The sequence below is a fragment of the Podarcis pityusensis genome (assembly GCF_964106645.2).
Source record: "Podarcis pityusensis genome assembly, chromosome: 1".
NCBI classification, from domain to species: domain Eukaryota; kingdom Metazoa; phylum Chordata; class Lepidosauria; order Squamata; family Lacertidae; genus Podarcis; species Podarcis pityusensis.
In genome coordinates this window covers 130,226,968-130,244,044 of record NC_138028.1, presented here as the reverse complement: position 1 = coordinate 130,244,044, position 17,077 = coordinate 130,226,968, and the positions used below count along the sequence as shown (strand labels likewise).

The window sequence follows — 17,077 nt, the reverse complement described above, 5'->3', positions numbered from 1 at the left end:
GGGAACACGTGCCAGCGGTTTGTGCGGGAGACAGCGGCAACAGAGTTTTTTATTCATTCACCTCATATTTTTTTATTCATCCACCTCATATTTTACAGAAACCTCGGAGCAGTTTACAACATCCTAAAAATACTGCAAATAAATGTCAAATGCAACAAAAAGAAAGTAAAAATGTCCACATTTTAGAGCAGCACAGACAAGAATAAGATGCCCCCTTAAACATCAATACAAATGGAAGCAACTAACACATGGGGACCATAGCAACAACTAGCACGTCCAAAATACCTCAGAGGCCATCAGCCCCACCTATCAAACATTCATTCATTCAGTTAAGATACTGCCTTTCTGCCAAGTCATCCAAGGGCAGTCTACAATTTCCAAACACTCAAACAAATTTGTTACATAAAACGTAGAGTGGCAGAGTCCTCTGAAGCCAACTGGAAGTCGATGTTACAGATAGGTAGCCGTGTTGGTCTGCCATAGTCAAAATAAAAAAAATCCTTCCAGTAGCACCTTTAAGACCAACTAAGTTAGTTCTTGGTATGAGCTTTCGTGTGCAAGCACACTTCTTCAGATACACTGAAACAGAAGTTGCCAGATCCTTCTATATAGTGAGAAGGTGGGGAGGGAAGGAAGGTGGAAGTCGATGGTTTGTGTAGTCCCTTGCCTGGCTCCCTCGCCTCTGCCTTCCCTCAGAGCATGCTGTTCTTTCTTAAGCAGCCCCAGGAAAGGTGGAGATGCCCCAACATCTCTCTCAGGTCATGGCTGGTTCTGTCCGGAGTGTGTATTTATAGGTAGCAGAAGCGCTCAGAGGTCCGGTGCTGTCTCCTCAACTTGAGTTCGCATGACATGGGGCGACATGACACACTCCTCACCCCTAAAGCTCCTGGCTCTCACCAGGAAGGACCCACAATTCTCCCACAATACCCATGGGGAGAGAAACAACAGCCCTCACCCTCCATGCAACGCAAAAGGGTGATCTGCAGAGACTTTGCTCACAAATGCTTGGGCTGGGAGTGTTCTCAACAAGTCTCGGGTGTCTTCCAGTCATCTCTTATTCTTCCATAGGAGGCTATAGTCCAACCTCACAGCATAATGGCATAATACTGCTGGTTATTTTACTGGAGTCCACTGATATATATATATCTCAGCTCTTAGGGTTTGGGAAAGTGGAGAACAGGAAGGTAAAGGTAAAGGGACCCCTGACCGTTAGGTCCAGTCGCGGATGACTCTGGGGTTGCGGCGTTCATCTCGCTTTACTGGCCAAGGGAGCCAGCGTACAGCTTCTGGGTCATGTGGCCAGCATGACTAAGCTGCTTCTGGAGAACCAGAGCAGCGCACAGAAATGCCGTTTACCTTCCTGCTGGAGCGGTACCTATTTATCTACTTGCACTGGTGTGCTTTCGAACTGCTAGGTTGGCAGGAGCTGGGACTGCACAACGGGAGCTCACCCCGTCACAGGGATTCGAACTGCTGACCTTCTGATCAGCAAGTCCTAGGCTCTATGGTTTAACCCACAGCGCCGCCCGCGTCCCTAGACGGAAAACAGGAAATCTGCCATCAAAAGTTTTGGGAGGAATTCAACGTCAATCTCTTCCGACTGTTCCATCAGCGAAAGCTTTTCTGACGGAATGATCCCCCTCTCCTCCCCCCGTGCCATGCTATTCTGGGAGGTCTCCCAATTCTCTGGAGCATATTTCGGGGAGGTGCTGGGGGTGCCCAGAGCAGGGAGGAGAAGGGGAAGACCTGTGGTGCAAGCGAAAGCCCTTGCGCTGGCTTCTGGTAGCATGCCAGGTTAGTTGAATCCGTCCCTCTCGTTTGTAAAGGGTGCTGGGGATTATTTGTGAGGGCTAAAGTACAGTTCCCAGGATTCTTAGAGAGAAATGTGCTTTAAATATATAGTGCGCACACAGTCGTCTGGTTAGTTGAATCCGGCCCTGAAAGCCTTGCTTTCCTAATAGCTGCAAAAAGAAAATCCCTTCAAAAAGCAAACACAGACCCATTAAATTTGATCAATGTAGTTTTGGCATGTTCTGGGTGCTTCATACATGGAGAATGGTTTGGGCAAGACGCAACAGGGAAATGAGGCTGCAGCAAGAGAAGTTTTCTTCTTGAGCGGATGTCAGCATGTGACCACAAGGCCCTAACTGAACACTCCAAGGTGGACAGAGATTTCTTGTTCAGTGTCCTCTCTGCTGCGCCCCAGAAGCCACGCCTTAAACTGAAGCTCTGAACCACCTGGAAGAAATTAAAAGGCCCTGTGACATAAGGATATAATAATAATAATAATAATAATAATAATAATAATAATAATAATTTATTATTTATACCCCGCCCATCTGGCTGGGCTTCCACAGCCAATCTGGCCGGCTTCCAAAAAAATATTAAAATACTATAATACATCAAACATTAAAAACTTCCCTAAACAGGGCTGCCTTCAGATGTCTTCTAAAAGTCTGGTAGTTGTTGTTCTCTTTGACATCTGGTGGGAGGGCATTCCACAGGGCGGGTGCCACTACTGAGAAGGCCCTCTGCCTGGTTCCCTGTAACTTGGCTTCTCGCAGTGAGGGAACCGCCAGAAGGCCCTTGGCGCTGGACCTCAGTGTCCGGGCAGAACGATGGGGGTGGAGACGCTCCTTCAGGTATACTGGACCAAGCCGTTTAGGGCTTTAAAGGTCAGCACCAACACTTTGAATTGTGCTCGGAAACGTACTGGGAGCCAATGTAGGTCTTTCAAGACCGGTGTTATGTGGTCTCTGTGGCCGCTCCCAGTCACCAGTCTAGCTGCCGCGTTCTGGACTAGTTGTAGTTTCCGGGTCACCTTCAAAGGTAGCCCCACATAGAGCGCATTGCAGTAGTCCAAGCGGGAGATAACCAGAGCATACACCACTCTGGCAAGGCAGTCCGCGGGCAGATAGGGTCTCAGCCTGCGTACCAGATGGAGCTGGTAAACAGCTGCCCTGGACACAGATTTGACCTGTGCCTCCATGGACAGCTGTGAGTCCAAAATGACTATTATATTACTTTTTCACCTGATGGACCAAAAATAACATCCGCTCCTCAATCAATTCATGAGACCATGGTTTAATAAAATGTCAGAGGTAGCAGCTAGCATTTGGGTTTCTCTCAGTTTCTCATTTTTACAGTCTTAAATTCAGTCCATCACATTTCCATGTCAGCTTGTGATTTATTCATTTCTAAACAAGTCCTCATGAAAATTCACTGGCATTTTAGTGCCGATCTCTGCTAAGATGCACATCCATGTATGCAATTTTGCCTACTGTACACATTTTTGCAAAGCGGTTTTCTGTAGTACAACTCATTCTTTTGTTATTTTCACTAACGCATCTTTGTAGACGTGACTTAGCTGCAGAACTGCATTGCAGAAAGAGGAGGAAGGAAGTCAAGTTTTGAAATGTTAAGATTATTGTAAAACTATTGAAATGTATATAACTGAAAATTATATATATATATATTGGTACCTCTGGTTAGGTACTTAATTCATTCCGGAGGTCTGTTCTTAACCTGAAACTGTTCTTAACCTGAAGCACCACTTCACCATGTTCTCATCCTGAAGCAAAGTTCTTAACCCGAGGTACTATTTCTGGGTTAATGGAGTCTGTAACCTGAAGCATATGTAACCCGAGGTACCACCATATATATATATATATATATATATATATATATATATATATACACACACACACACACACACACACACACACACCGTATTTTTTGCTTTATAAGATGCACCAGACCATAAGACGCACCTAGTTTTTGGAGAAGGAAACAAGAAAAAAAATATTCTGAATCTCAGAAGCCAGAACAGCAAGAAGGATTGCTGTGCAGCGAAAGCAGCGATCCCTCTTGCTGTTCTGGCTTCTGGGATAGCTGCGCAGCCTGCATTCGCTCCATAAGACACACACACATTTTCCCTTACTTTTTAGGAGGGAAAAAGTGAATCTTATAGAGCAAAAAATACGGTATACACACACACACACACACACACACATATATATATATATATATATATATATATATATATATATATGAATATGAGAGGGTCTGCAGTTCTGCTTCAAGTTTCAAGTAGCCACTTCCACCTCATGTGTGTGTATTGCCTTGCAGTGTCATGCAGTTTTCCCTCTTTTACAGAGGGAGAGGGAGAGGGAGAGGGAGAGGGAGAGGGAGAGGGAGACAGAAAAAGAGAGAGAGAGAGAGGCACATACACACAGATACACAGAGCCTGGTACACAGAAAGGTCCTGCCGGGAACTAGGGGGGAACTAGGCTAGTCCCACTAGTCCATGGTCCGTACGCCACTGATAGAATTGTGTATTACCTCTGAGTGGTGGGTTATTAGATGGGCTTCACTGCTGCCATGGACATGTATTCATTGTTGTAGTCATGAGAGCTCGTGACATGGCGGCAAACCTGGAAATAGAAATTAAAGATTTTAGATTGCTGATTTCCATCTACAGTGCTACCTTGGTTCTCAAACGCTGAAAACCCGGAAGTAAGTGTTCCGGTTTTTGAACATTTCCCGGAAGCCAAACGCCCGATGTGGCTGTCGGCTATTGCTTCCAGGGCACCTGGACCAATCAGAAGCTGCGCCTTGGTTTTCAAACATTTCAAAAGTCAAATGGACTTCTGGAATGGATTAAGTTTGGTGCTTTTGTTTTTGCTATTTATTTTGCGCGGTTTTTTTGTTTTGTGGTTTGTTTGTTTTTGAGGCTTTTTCAGTTAATTTGTTTTTATGACCATGTGGAACCTAGTTCAGCTTACTGATTGATTGTGTGACTGCAGAAATGGATAAACAATGACTATCATCCGTGCAGGTAAGAAATAATAATAATTTTAAATTTTATCATCTACAATACTGTCTTATTTATTTCATAGTACAGTACATTGATTATTGTTTTCATTTTATGGCTCAATGGTCTCGTTAGATAGTAAAATCCATGTTAAATTGCTGTTTTAGGGGTTGTTTTTAAAAGTCTGGAACGGATTAATCCGTTTTGCTTTACTTTCTTTGGGAAAGCACACTTTGTTTTGGAAAGGACTTCTGGAACGGATTAAGTTTGAGAACCAAGGTACCACTGTATATCAATATAGACCAGGCAGGTGTGTCCTGATTCGCTGCTCAAAGTGGGCCAGGCCTGTATATAGATATGGCTATGGTTTCAACACACTTAACTTTCCCATCTTAGGTTTTCTATGGTTTGCTAAAGCTACGGTTCATCTCCAAGGACCAATTCACACATACATTCAGATTGGTGTTGGGATGGATGAACAATGTTACGTGTGAATGTCACATTCCGTCCGTCTGTCTTTTTGGCCTTGTGTACGCAAATCAGGAAGCTGGTATCAATGGAAGCTTCCTTGTGTACGTACACAATCCCTACCCTCAAAAAAGGGGGGGCACCTGACCTAACATCTACATGTTAGTCTCTACGTGGGGCTGCCCTTGAGACTGACCCAGAAACTCCAGCGAGATCCTCGCTGCGAGATCACATTCACCCGGTGCTATACCAGCTGCACTGGCTCCCGGTGGAGTACAGGATCAGGTTTAAGGTGCTGGTTTTAACCTTTAAAGCCCTATACAGCCTAGGACCCTCGTGCCTACGGGACCGCCTCTCCTGGTAAGTCCCACAGAGGACCTTACGGTCTTCAAACAAAAACATCTTGAAGGTCCCAGGCCAAAGAGAGGTTAGGCTGGCCTCAACCAGAGCCAGGGCTTTTTCGGCTGTGGCTCCGATCTGGTGGAACGCTCTGTTACAAGAGACTAGGGCCCTGCGGGACTTGACATCTTTCCGCAGGCCCTGCAAGACAGAGTTGTTCCACCAGGCCTTTGGTCAGGGCACAGCCTGACTCCCTCCTTTGTCAATATCCACAGAATCTCTAGCCCAATGGTTGCCCTCAATTTGATTTGAATTAATTTTATAATGAATGATTTTAGAATGTTGTACTATTTTATTGTTGTTAGCTGCCCTGAGCCTGGCTTCGGCTGGGGAGGGCGGGATATAAATAAAATTTATTATTATTATTATTATTATTATTATTATTATTATTATTATTATTATGTCTCCTTATGAAGGAAAAACAAGATGTAACCTGGCCCTGAGGCCTACTTTCAAACAGGAAGAATCCAAAATGGACTTTGAGGCACTTTGCCAGATTGAGTGAAAGAAGAAATAAACTAAATTCACTGTCTTTTCACCAAGACCGCTCAAATGACTTCAGAGCTGGCCAAGGCACACCAGTTATTTGTTTCTCCTTTGGAAGGAAGCAATAAGGGGGATTGCTTCCTCGGGTCGTTTTTGCTGATGTTCACAAAGTTCCCCCCCCCTCCCTTTCCTCAAGCTCCAGGTCTTTAAATCGATAAGCAGCTCTGTCTTAGAGAAATTGAAAGTAAACTGCTGTCACCGGTGACTGAATTCCGGTCGTAAATAAATGGCTCAAATTTGTTCATCAAAGCAGTTTCCATTTGACGTGCTGACTCCGTAGGTGTGCGAGGGTGTTACTGACTCTGCATCTCGCAAACGAAAGCCCAAATGTCGCTCCATCTCGCAGGGACAGGTTAGGAGCCTTTGAAGAAGGCTGTTCAGAACACTTACCACATTTCTCAGGCAGCATGCTGTGAAACAGAAGATGCAGGCAACAACGGAAAAAACAGTGAGCCCGATGAGTATCCATGATGCAGATTCTGAGAACAAGCAGGAAACTTCTGAATCTTCTGAAACTTTTGAATCTTCTGCATCTTCTGAAAAAAAATATAAATAAATAGTTTTTATTAGATCTTCAGGCCTAAGATCAATCACTATTGTCTGTACATTTCTTTCTTTCTTTCTTTCTTTCTTTCTTTCTTTCTTTCTTTCTTTCCTTCTTTCTTTGCCAGTCTTCCTTAGCCCTAGTGACCAGGGATGGAAGGATCTGCCATTTCATTTTATGATTTCTCCAATCTTAAACTCAGTTCTTTAGTTTAAAAATCCTCATGAAAATCCAACAGCCTTACTAAATGCATACTAAATTTCTCCTGGTCAGTTTCGACTAACGTGCAAATTTCAAGCGATGGCTTGGAATTTGGTTGGAGTATGGTTTTGGGAAGTGTGAATTCAATCAATTCGCCTTTAAATGCAAACTGAATCGAATTTTTACTCCATCTCTACCAGCCACACCTATCCCTCATGAGGGTAAGGCCACAGTCACAGATGGAGGGAAGGGGGGGCACAGAGAAAGCTGTAGAACTGGCCACCATTCTAGACTCATGAACCTCGGGGGAAATGTGGCAGTTTTCCTCCCAACACAGTAGATCTGACTGGTAAATTCGAATTGTAGGTTTACCATCATAATGCCACACTGCCCCCCCAAAAAACATATTAATAAGCCAAGAGACAAATTATCCACCTCATATATCACTTTTAAAAAATGCAGTATAGAAATCCTTCTATACTGGAAGGGTGATTTAACTTTCTAGACTTTAGGCATCTTAAAAAGCAGAGACATCACCTTGCCAACAAAGGTCTGTATAGTTAAAGCTATGGTTTTCCCAGTAGTGTGATGTATGGGAGTGAGAGCTGGACCATAAAGAAGGCTGATCGCTGAAGAATTGATGCTTTTGAATTATGGTGCTGGAGGAGACTCTTGAGAGTCCCATGGACTGCAAGAAAATCAAACCTATCCATTCTGAAGGAAATCAGCCCTGAGTGCTCACTAGAAGGACAGATCCTGAAGCTGAGGCTCCAATACTTTGGCCACCTCATGAGAAGAGAAGACTTCCTGGAAAAGACCCTGATGTTGGGAAAGATGGAGGGCACAAGGAGAAGGGGATGACAGAGGACGAGATGGTTGGACAGTGTTCTCGAAGCTACCAGCATGAGTTTCACCAAACTGCAGGAGGCAGTGGAAGACAGGAGTGCCTGGCGTGCTCTGGTCCAGGGGGTCACGAAGAGTCGGACACGACTAAACAACTAAACAACAACATAAGGTGTATCTGTTATCACAGATGAATGACTAGCAGGACTCTCATTTTTTCACTTAGACAACAAAGATAAAGCAGTCTACTGACCTTGGATATATAGATGTTTTTCAATTGTTTCACAGCAATGAGGGACAGGAGCATAGATTTCTAGGCAGCTGATATAGGTATCACTATGTTTGCTTTTCAAATCTCTGAGAACAAATGACACTTTATCACCGGAATGCACTGGATTACAAATGTCACTCCCTTTAATGCGTGGTTTCCCTTTTTCTATGTAGAGATCACAGACTTTTTCTTTGTGCTGCCCTCTGAACAGTTTTATATGGAAGATGTCAGCACTATGTGGCAAAGGGCAGTCAAATGTGAAGTTTTCTCTCGGAAATTCATCACTGGAGGCAGTAAGATTCCCTGGAAGTGGAGAGAGAATGAAATTGTTCACAATAAGCATATAAAAGAAAAATCCCATTGGAAGTACAAGCATCTGTTCTTCTATTTTATTTTATTTTATTAAAAAGAAGAACATTTGAGGAAGAGAGGAACGATAAAGAGGGGAGTTATGCTCTTTCTAGACACCCCATCCCTGATGTTTTCTCTGGTCTTATAGCATGTGCATCATGAGCTACCATAAGCAGCAGGAACATCTATGCCCACCTACGGCCAGGATACCCAATAAGATGGACTACAACTCCCATAAGCCCCAACTAGGATGACCAGGGATGATGAGAGTTGTAGTCCACAACATCTGGAGGCAACCATCTTGGCCACGGGTAGGCAACCTAAGGCCCGTGGGCCGGATCCGGCCCAATCGCCTTCTCAATCCGGCCTATGGACGGTCCGGGAATCAGCGTGTTTTTACATGAGTAGAATGTGTCCTTTTATTTAAAATGCATCTCTGGGTTATTTGTGGAGCATAGGAATTCGTTCATTTCCCCCCCCCCAAAAAAAATATAGTCCGCCCCCCCACAAGGTCTGAGGGACAGTAGACTGGCCCCCTGCTGAAAAAGGTTGCTGACCCCTGATCTTGACTATCTCTGCCAAGAATTTCCAGTGAAATCTTCCCAAACTGCTCAACTGGTTTGCGTAAGCAAAAAGTCGTTTGAATTTTAATGGCAATTTTTATTATTATGCTATCTATTACCATCCTTTGATTTCATTGTTGTTTTATTATTTTGCTCCATGAAATATGTTTTTAATGTTGTACATCACCCTGCGATCTTTTGATAAAGGGCAGCATGTAAATGAAATTATTATTAATCATGATGATGATGATGATGATGTTCGTATTTGTATAGTTCAGGGATATCCAACAGGTTGATCGCGATCTACTGGTAGATCCCTGGGAGGTTTTGGTAGATCGCTGGGTCCCTTTCCTTAGCGTTGGTAAAATAGAATTTGCCCCCGCCCCTTCGCCCCGCCCTCCATTGTTCTGCAGAATGGAAGATGGAGTTTACTCAGTAGATGGAGTTTCCTCAGCAATCTGTGAGTGGTTCTTCCCCTTTCTCCCTCCCAAGGGCTTAGCCTTGATCTCCCCAAAAATGGGGCTTTCCTCCTTTCTTGCTCCCTAAAAAAAGTTCAGTAACTTTGCCCTGAACCCCCAAAAAGGGGGTAGGTCACTGCCAGTAGTTCACAGTCTCTTGGGAGTTGGCCACCCCTGTATAGTTTAATTTTAGCAAGCATTTGTTTGCCTTAAAAAGGTAAAGGTAAAGGGACCCCTGACCATTAGGTCCAGTCATGGCCGACTCTGGGGTTGCAGTGCTCATCTCGCTTTACTGGCCGAGGGAGCTGGCGTACAGCTTCTGGGTCATGTGGCCAGCATGACTAAGCCGCTTCTGGCAAACCACAGCAGCGCACGGAAACGCCGTTTACCTTCCCGCCGGAGCGGTACCTATTTATCTACTTGCACTTTGACGTGCTTTCGAACTGCTAGGTTGGCAGGAGCTGGGACCGAGCAACGGGAGCTCACCCCATCACGGGGATTCGAACCGCCGACCTTCTGATCAGCAAGTCCTAGGCTCTGTGGTTTAACCCACAGCGCCACCCGCGTCCCATTCGTTTGCCTTAGAAAGTTTTAAAGTTCTTCTAAGTCTTTCACTCTCAGTTTTCTGCTCTTCTGTGCCCTTGCCAGGGACTGAGCTCCATCATTTGATGACCCAGTCTGAAGGCTGCAAACTTGCAGTTTATAAATGTGATGAAATACCAGCCAAAATAGTTTATTCTGAACAGATCTTCTGGATGATATTTCAAAGTTTAAAACTGACTTGGTCAGATCCTTGTCCATGGTTATGAATCTTCTTAAATCATGTGAAGTGCAATCCAGTTCAGAATCGGGCCTGCTTAATCTTTGTTGATTTCAGTGGTGCTTAAGTATACAGTGGTACCTCAGGTTAAGTACTTAATTCGTTCCGGAGGTCCGTTCTTAACCTGAAACTGTTCTTAACCTGAAGCATCACTTTAGCTAATGGGGCCTCCTGCTGCCGCCACGCCACCGGAGCATGATTTCTGTTCTTATCCTGAAGCAAAGTTCTTAACCTGAAGCACTATTTCTGGGTTAGCAGAGTCTGTAACCTGAAGCGTATGTAAGCTGCGGTACCACTGTACATGCATACTGGATTGTTATCCTTTGCTCCAATCCCATACACAGGCTGCTTTAATCCCATTTACTTTGCATGAGATTTAAACAGCCTAACGTGATACAGGATTGTAGACATCATTTCTTTCCTCTAAATTTTTGTATCATATCTCTAGATCCGCAACAGTAAAAACAGAAATAAAGTTTGGCATGCTAGATTGATTTCATCCAAGCATCCCTAAAAAAAAAAGTATGTACCTTTCAGCGATGCTCTGCTGGATGCAAATGATGAACAGGAGTCACCACCTAAAAACAAAACAGTGTTTTTTTTTCACCCATGGAAAACATTTCTCATTCTGCAAACATTGTGTGTTAATAAGGTAAAGGTAAAGGTACCCCTGCCCGTACGGGCCAGTCGTGTCCAACTCTAGGGTTGTGCGCCCATCTCACTTAAGAGGCCGGGGGCCAGCGCTGTCCGGAGACACTTCTGGGTCACGTGGCCAGCGTGACGAAGCTGCTCTGGCGAGCCGGCACCAGTGCAGCACACGGAAACGCCGTTTACCTTCCTGCTATAAAGCGGTACCTATTTATCTACTTGCACTTAAGAGTGCTTTCGAACTGCTAGGTGGGCAGGAGCTGGGACCGAAGATGGGCGCTCACCCCGCCGCGGGGATTTGAACCGCCAACCATGCGATCGGCAAGCCCTAGGCACTGAGGTTTTACCCACAGCGCCACCCGCGTCCCTTGTGTGTTAATAAGTAGCATTAATAAGTAGCAGGAATCTCATTGTCCAACGTGGGTCTCAAACTCACAACACTGAGATTGTGAGTCTCATGCTCAACTGACTGAGCTATTTGGCAGCCAAGAGGGAAACAGAATCCCAGAGGATGTACTATTCACACAAGCCCTTTGTCCTCCACTGAGTCTCCCTTCTGCTGTTCTCAGGTGCCTTGCTCTATATAAGGGCTAGGTTTATGGACAATTTGCAGGGTTGCCATTCGTCCTCTTTTTCCAGGACATGTCCTCTTTTTCATGGGTAGAGTCGTCATAGTGATCCATAGTTAAAAGTAAAAGTTGGCAAATGTGAAAAGTTTTGCACTTCAAAATATGGCAACTCTATTTCTGTTCTCTTGTTGTTTTTGTCTCCTTAAAAGATTAATAAAATATTGATATTTAAGAGTGTGTGGTGGGTTGGGCAGTGAGAAAGAGCTCTGTCTGATGTCCCAAAATTCAGTGACCAAAGTTGCTTAGTTGGGCACATGAACTCCTAATGTATTTGTTTATTTCTTTGTTTAAAATGCAATCATGCCACCCTTCAGTTGAAACCAGCTCCCAGCAGAGCTCACAATATTAATAAGAAGACATAAAATTTGATAGTGGGATTTAAGACAGCAAAGAGAGAAGAAGAGTGAGAAATTTAAAACCAGCTCAAATGACATGCTGGAAAGCCTGACCTGAAAAGGCACCAAGTTTGGTACCAGGTGGGTCTCCCTTGAGGAGACATTTCATGGTGACCTGAGAAGACCCTTTCTGCAGTCTAACATGCCCCACCTCAGAGGCAGTGGACCTGAGAGGGAACTCTGAGAAATATAACATTTGGATAGGCTCCTAAAGTAGAAGGAGGTCTTTCAAATATCTAGGTTCCAAGCACGAAAGGTAAGCAACAACAGATATGTTCTGAAGTAAGTGGGAAGGAGTCACTGTGTTTTTATTAATTTGAAATGTATTGAACAAGCAATGGATACCTACTGAAAAGCAACTTTTCACAGGAGAACTTATTGCAAAAATCAGAGAGAACCACGCTAACCATGTGCACACATCACACTTACTTAACAAAAGAACCGACATATTGGAAAGGTCATAAGGGATGGGGAGCTATGCCACAACTGGAAACCCAAAAAAGCTGTATTTGTCTGGAAGGTGTCTAGCTACATCTTCAAAAAAAGGACTTATTTAGTAAGACAAAAAAATCTGCTCGACTTGACTTCTAGACAGCCAAATTTCCAGAATCACTAATTAGATAATGAAATATTTGACTACCGCTGCTTTTTTAAAACTATGGTTGGTTTTTCAAGCATTGTTGAATGATAGGTTTAGCAATATGTGGTACATAAACAGATAAAGGTTAGTTTTCTTTGTATATGAAAAAGGGAGGGGGGGAAATACATTACTTTTTTGCCTCAAAAACCACAGTAAGCACCAACTGATGTTGGCAGAGATCCACCCATCCTTTGAATTTAAGCAGTGGTTCAGTTCAAAACTAACGTATTTCCATGTAAAAAGTTGTTGTTTTTATTATTTTTAATTTAAATTTATATACAGCCCTTCATCAAGAGATCTCCAGGAAGCTCACAGAATAAAATACAAAATAAAACACAAGTAAATAATTAAACCAAAACGACAAAACAATAACTCCCCACTTCCCACAGAGACATTTAAAAGACTGCAGGAACGTTCACCGTGAAAGTTAAGGTGCCTTTTATCCACCAAGGCTTTCTGACCAGTGTTCCTCTTCTACCTCTTCCCCACACAACCTTCCACTAGTAAATTGATCAGTAAATGGCTGCCGGGAGACTGTGGAGATCACTTACCATGAAGAGGCTCAAAGCAGAAGCAAAAAAGGCAGATAGTCACAATATATAGCTTCATGCTTCTTGAAGAGAGACACTGACGCTTCTCTTTTGTTCTGTTTTGAGGGGAAGAGGTTGAACCTTTAGAACAATTAGGGCTCCATTCCCTTTGAAATCTTCAGTGGTTAGAGGGAGGCAACTTCACCGTCTAGAAGTCATCTTGCATTTGCCAAAATATCTCACCACCTTTTCATTAGATCCCACACCTTCGACACGTCACCACAGAAGGTCTTCATTATCCATCCAAGATCTGTGGTGGTTTCCCCAGTTCATTTCTTGGTAAGAACACTGAGCTTACAATTATCAGCTTATGCCGATCTAAAAATGAATATATATCATGATGATGACAGCATTTACGATGCAAATCTTTGCCTTAGTGCTGTAGTCCTCTGGATAACCTGACCCTGACCCTGTGTATGGAAAATAAAGTCTTAGAATGGCCGGAGAAGGGAACCTTTTTTCCCCAAAAAAGGAAATGAAGAGGACCCAGGCAACTACTGACCAGTCATCCTGACATCAATACCAGGAGAGATCCTAGAACAGATAATTAAACAGTGGGTCTATAAGCACTTAGAAAAGGATGCTGGTTTTACTAAGAGCTAGCTTGGGTTTCTCAAAAAGACGTCATGCAAAATGAATCTCATTTCTTTCTTTTGATAGAGCTACAAGCTTGGTGGATCGGGTGAATGCTGTAGATGTAGTGTATTTCTGTTCAGGAAGGCTTTCGACAATGTCTCCCATGATCTTCTTGAGGAGAAGCTGGTAAAATATTGACTAGATGATGTTATTATTAGGTGGATTCACAGCCAGTTGACTGACTGAACCCAGAGTGCTCACCAATCATTCCTGATCATTCTCAAAAAAGGGACCACTGGTTTCTGCTCTGGGCCTGGTGTTGCTCAACATATTTATCAATTACTTTGATAAAAGAATAGGGGGACGCGGGTGGCGCTGTGGTCTAAACCACAGAGCCTAGGGCTTGCTGATCAGAAGGTCGGCGGTTTGAATCCCCGCAACGGGGTGAGCTCCCGTTGTTCGGTCCCAGCTCCTGCCCACCTAGCAGTTCCAAAGCACGTCAAAGTGCAAGTAGATAAATAGGTACTGCTCTGGCGGGAAGGTAAACGGTGTTTCTGTGTGCTGCTCTGGTTCGCCAGAAGCGGCCTAGTCATGCTGGCCACATGACCTGGAAGCTGTCTGCAGACAAATGCCGGCTCCCTCAGCCTATAGAGTGAGATGAGTGTGCCACCCCAGAGTCATCCGCGACTGGACCTAACGGTCAGGGGTACCTTTACCTTTGATAAAATAATAGAGGAGATGGTCATCAAATTGCCATATGACACCAAAGTGGGAGGGGTAACACCTCAGAAGACAGAATCAGGATTCAAGATTATCTTAACAGTTTGGAGAACTGGACCAAAACTAATAAAATGAATTTCAACAGGGGAAAACGTTGGTGCACAGATATTATTTATCATTTGTTTATTTATTGCATTTCTATCCCAAATTTTTGTCCCTGGAGCTCAAGGTGGTTTACAAGCTCCACAACAACCTTGTGAGGTAGGTTAAAATAGGTTGGGAGACACCTGGCTTGACAGCAGCACATGTGGAAAGAATCCAGGGGTCTTAGTAGATCACAAGCTTAACACAAGTCAACACTGTGTTGCAGAAGCAGCATCAGAAAAAAGTATGCTGATTTGATCAAGGGAAGTCATATTATCACTCTTTTCTGCCTTGGTCAGATGCCCTCTGGTGTATTATGTCCAGTTCTGAGCCTCACAGTTTAAGAAGGACATTGACAAGCAGGAACATGTGCAAAGGAGGACAACCAATATGATCAAGGGTCTGGAAACAAAGCCTTACGAGGAATGGTTGAGGGAGTTGGGTATGTTTAGCCTAGAGAAGACTCCTCTTCATTCTACTGCTCTCCTTTATCTACTTCTCCCTTCTTTCTTCCTTCCTGTCCTCCCCACCCATTTTCCTCTTGCTTGCTTGCTTTTTAGTGTGTTCATTTCAATGCTCCTTCATTCGGTCTACAAATGTGTAGATCCTACTAATCTCCTTTGTCCGTCATCTCTTCTTTTGCTTGAATATGCACACTCACACCTGCTACTCTGTTACTTCACAAGCCTACAATTTCTTCATACATTTCCCGTCCTCAAACTCTTTCAGTCCCTTGTGTTTGTGGCAATTTCCATCAGGACTGCAATAAGATGGGTGGAGATATTTTAATCTTTACCTCTGCAGCTGAAATCCCCATGAAAATCTCTCACACACAGCAATTACTTTTCGCTGAGGTGAGCTCAACTGGGTTGAATGGAACTCCTTTAAAAAATAATAATATTCATGCTATATTATTACACTTTTCAGCCAATATTGTCATACATCAAACAAGCTTGTAGTGGAGGTAAGAACAAAAGAAAAGCAAAATGACATATGAAGGAGAATGAGACCCAAGTAGACTGTGTCCCACACCTTCAAATCATGTTGCTCAAACTCTGCCTCCCAGTTAACTCCTGTCTGAATAAATACTCTCCCAGTCCTTCAATCAAAGCTCAGAGTCTCCTTTCCCTAGTTGTAGATATTTTCTTCCAAGCGGACATTTCAGCCCAGAACCAACACTCTCTCTCTTAAACCATCACCCTATCTCCCTCTCAAACTAAACCCTATCTGAACACTCTCTCAGAAACGGCTCCTTTTATTCTCCTCCGGCTCCACCCCCCTATGACTAGCTGTCTTGGTAGCCAATCAGAGAGAGGCTCCAGCCCCCTGGTGGAATTCTGAGGAACTGTATCACTGGGAATGACAAGTGAGGTGAGCACTGTTGCATTCAGGTCCTGCTCACATCTGGGTCTCCTCTGTAAGAAGTAGTTGTAGGACTTAGATGCGGCTTTCGCCTGATCCAGGAAAGCTCTCCTTATGTCCTCTATGCTGGGTATGAATGCTTGAAGAAGGCTGATGACTGTGAATTACATGGCAGTTCTTTCTTTTCTAGCCTTAATGTCTATTTTTTTGAAAACTCGAAGCTATAATTCAGACTGGAACGATCTGTTTGAATGCAGGATTTTCTAACCACAGGTTGTCTGTTGCCATCTCCCCCCCGAGCGCCCTTATCAGTGACCTCTTCATCGCGCTCTCAAGTAATTTCCCTGGAGATGAGCTTGAACAATCCAATAACATGCACGCTGACAGCCTCATTTCTGAAAGGAGATGACTATTTTCTCTGTTGGTTTCAGACAGGCCTCTCTGACTACATTTGTCGACAGTTGTCCTCATAAGGTTCCACACGGTCATTTCCATACTCATCCATGATCTTCTGCAATTAGGACTATAAAGAAATGTGTGCATTCTTTTATTTCCATCTTGCCTACAATTTTTCTGCTTCAGCCTCCGGAGGAGAGCATTGCTACGGTTACAAAGCAGCAAAGTAAATGAGACGCAGGGCTTTGAGAAGGAGTAGTGAGGGCTACTCAAAGGTCTCAAGGTCCGTATAGTAAAAGCTATGGTTTTCCCAGTTAGTGATGTATGGAAGTGAGAGCTGGACCATAAAGAAGGCTGATCGCCGAAGAATTGATGCTTTTGAATTATGGTGCTGGAGGAGACTCTTGAGAGTCCCATGGACTGCAAGAAGATCAAACTTCTCCATTCTTAAGGAAATCAGCCCTGAGTGCTCACTGGAAGGACAAATCCTGAAGCTGAGGCTCCAATACTTTGGCCACCTCATGAGAAGAGAAGACGCCCTGGAAAAGACCCTGATGTTGGGAAAGATGGAGGGCACAAGGAGAAGGAGACGACAGAGGACGAGATGGTTGGACAGTGTTCTCGAAGCTACCAGCATGAGTTTGACCAAACTGCGGGAGGCAGTGGAAGACAGGAGTGCCTGGAGTGCTCTGGTCCAGGG

General features: G+C 44.0%; 1 protein-coding gene across 2 annotated transcripts in view; it reads right to left on the bottom strand.

Moving 5' to 3' along the window:
- Nucleotides 1-13,499, bottom strand: part of ICOS (inducible T cell costimulator) — a 74,711-nt gene extending 61,212 nt beyond the window's left edge. Inside the window, exons 1-6 of one of the 2 annotated variants that reach the window (XM_081019503.1) lie at nucleotides 13,141-13,499; nucleotides 10,808-10,855; nucleotides 8,068-8,388; nucleotides 6,617-6,762; nucleotides 4,342-4,433; nucleotides 869-2,238 (exon numbers count right to left, since the gene is read on the bottom strand). In XM_081019503.1, the coding sequence (XP_080875629.1) occupies nucleotides 4,359-4,433; nucleotides 6,617-6,762; nucleotides 8,068-8,388; nucleotides 10,808-10,855; nucleotides 13,141-13,198 (648 nt within the window). In that variant the 5' untranslated portion in view covers nucleotides 13,199-13,499 and the 3' untranslated portion in view covers nucleotides 869-2,238; nucleotides 4,342-4,358. Of the gene's footprint in view, nucleotides 1-868; nucleotides 2,239-4,341; nucleotides 4,434-6,616; nucleotides 6,763-8,067; nucleotides 8,389-10,807; nucleotides 10,856-13,140 lie in introns of those variants that run through there. The other variant, XM_081019504.1, reaches the window with a different exon arrangement.
- Between the last annotated feature and the right edge of the window lie 3,578 nt (nucleotides 13,500-17,077).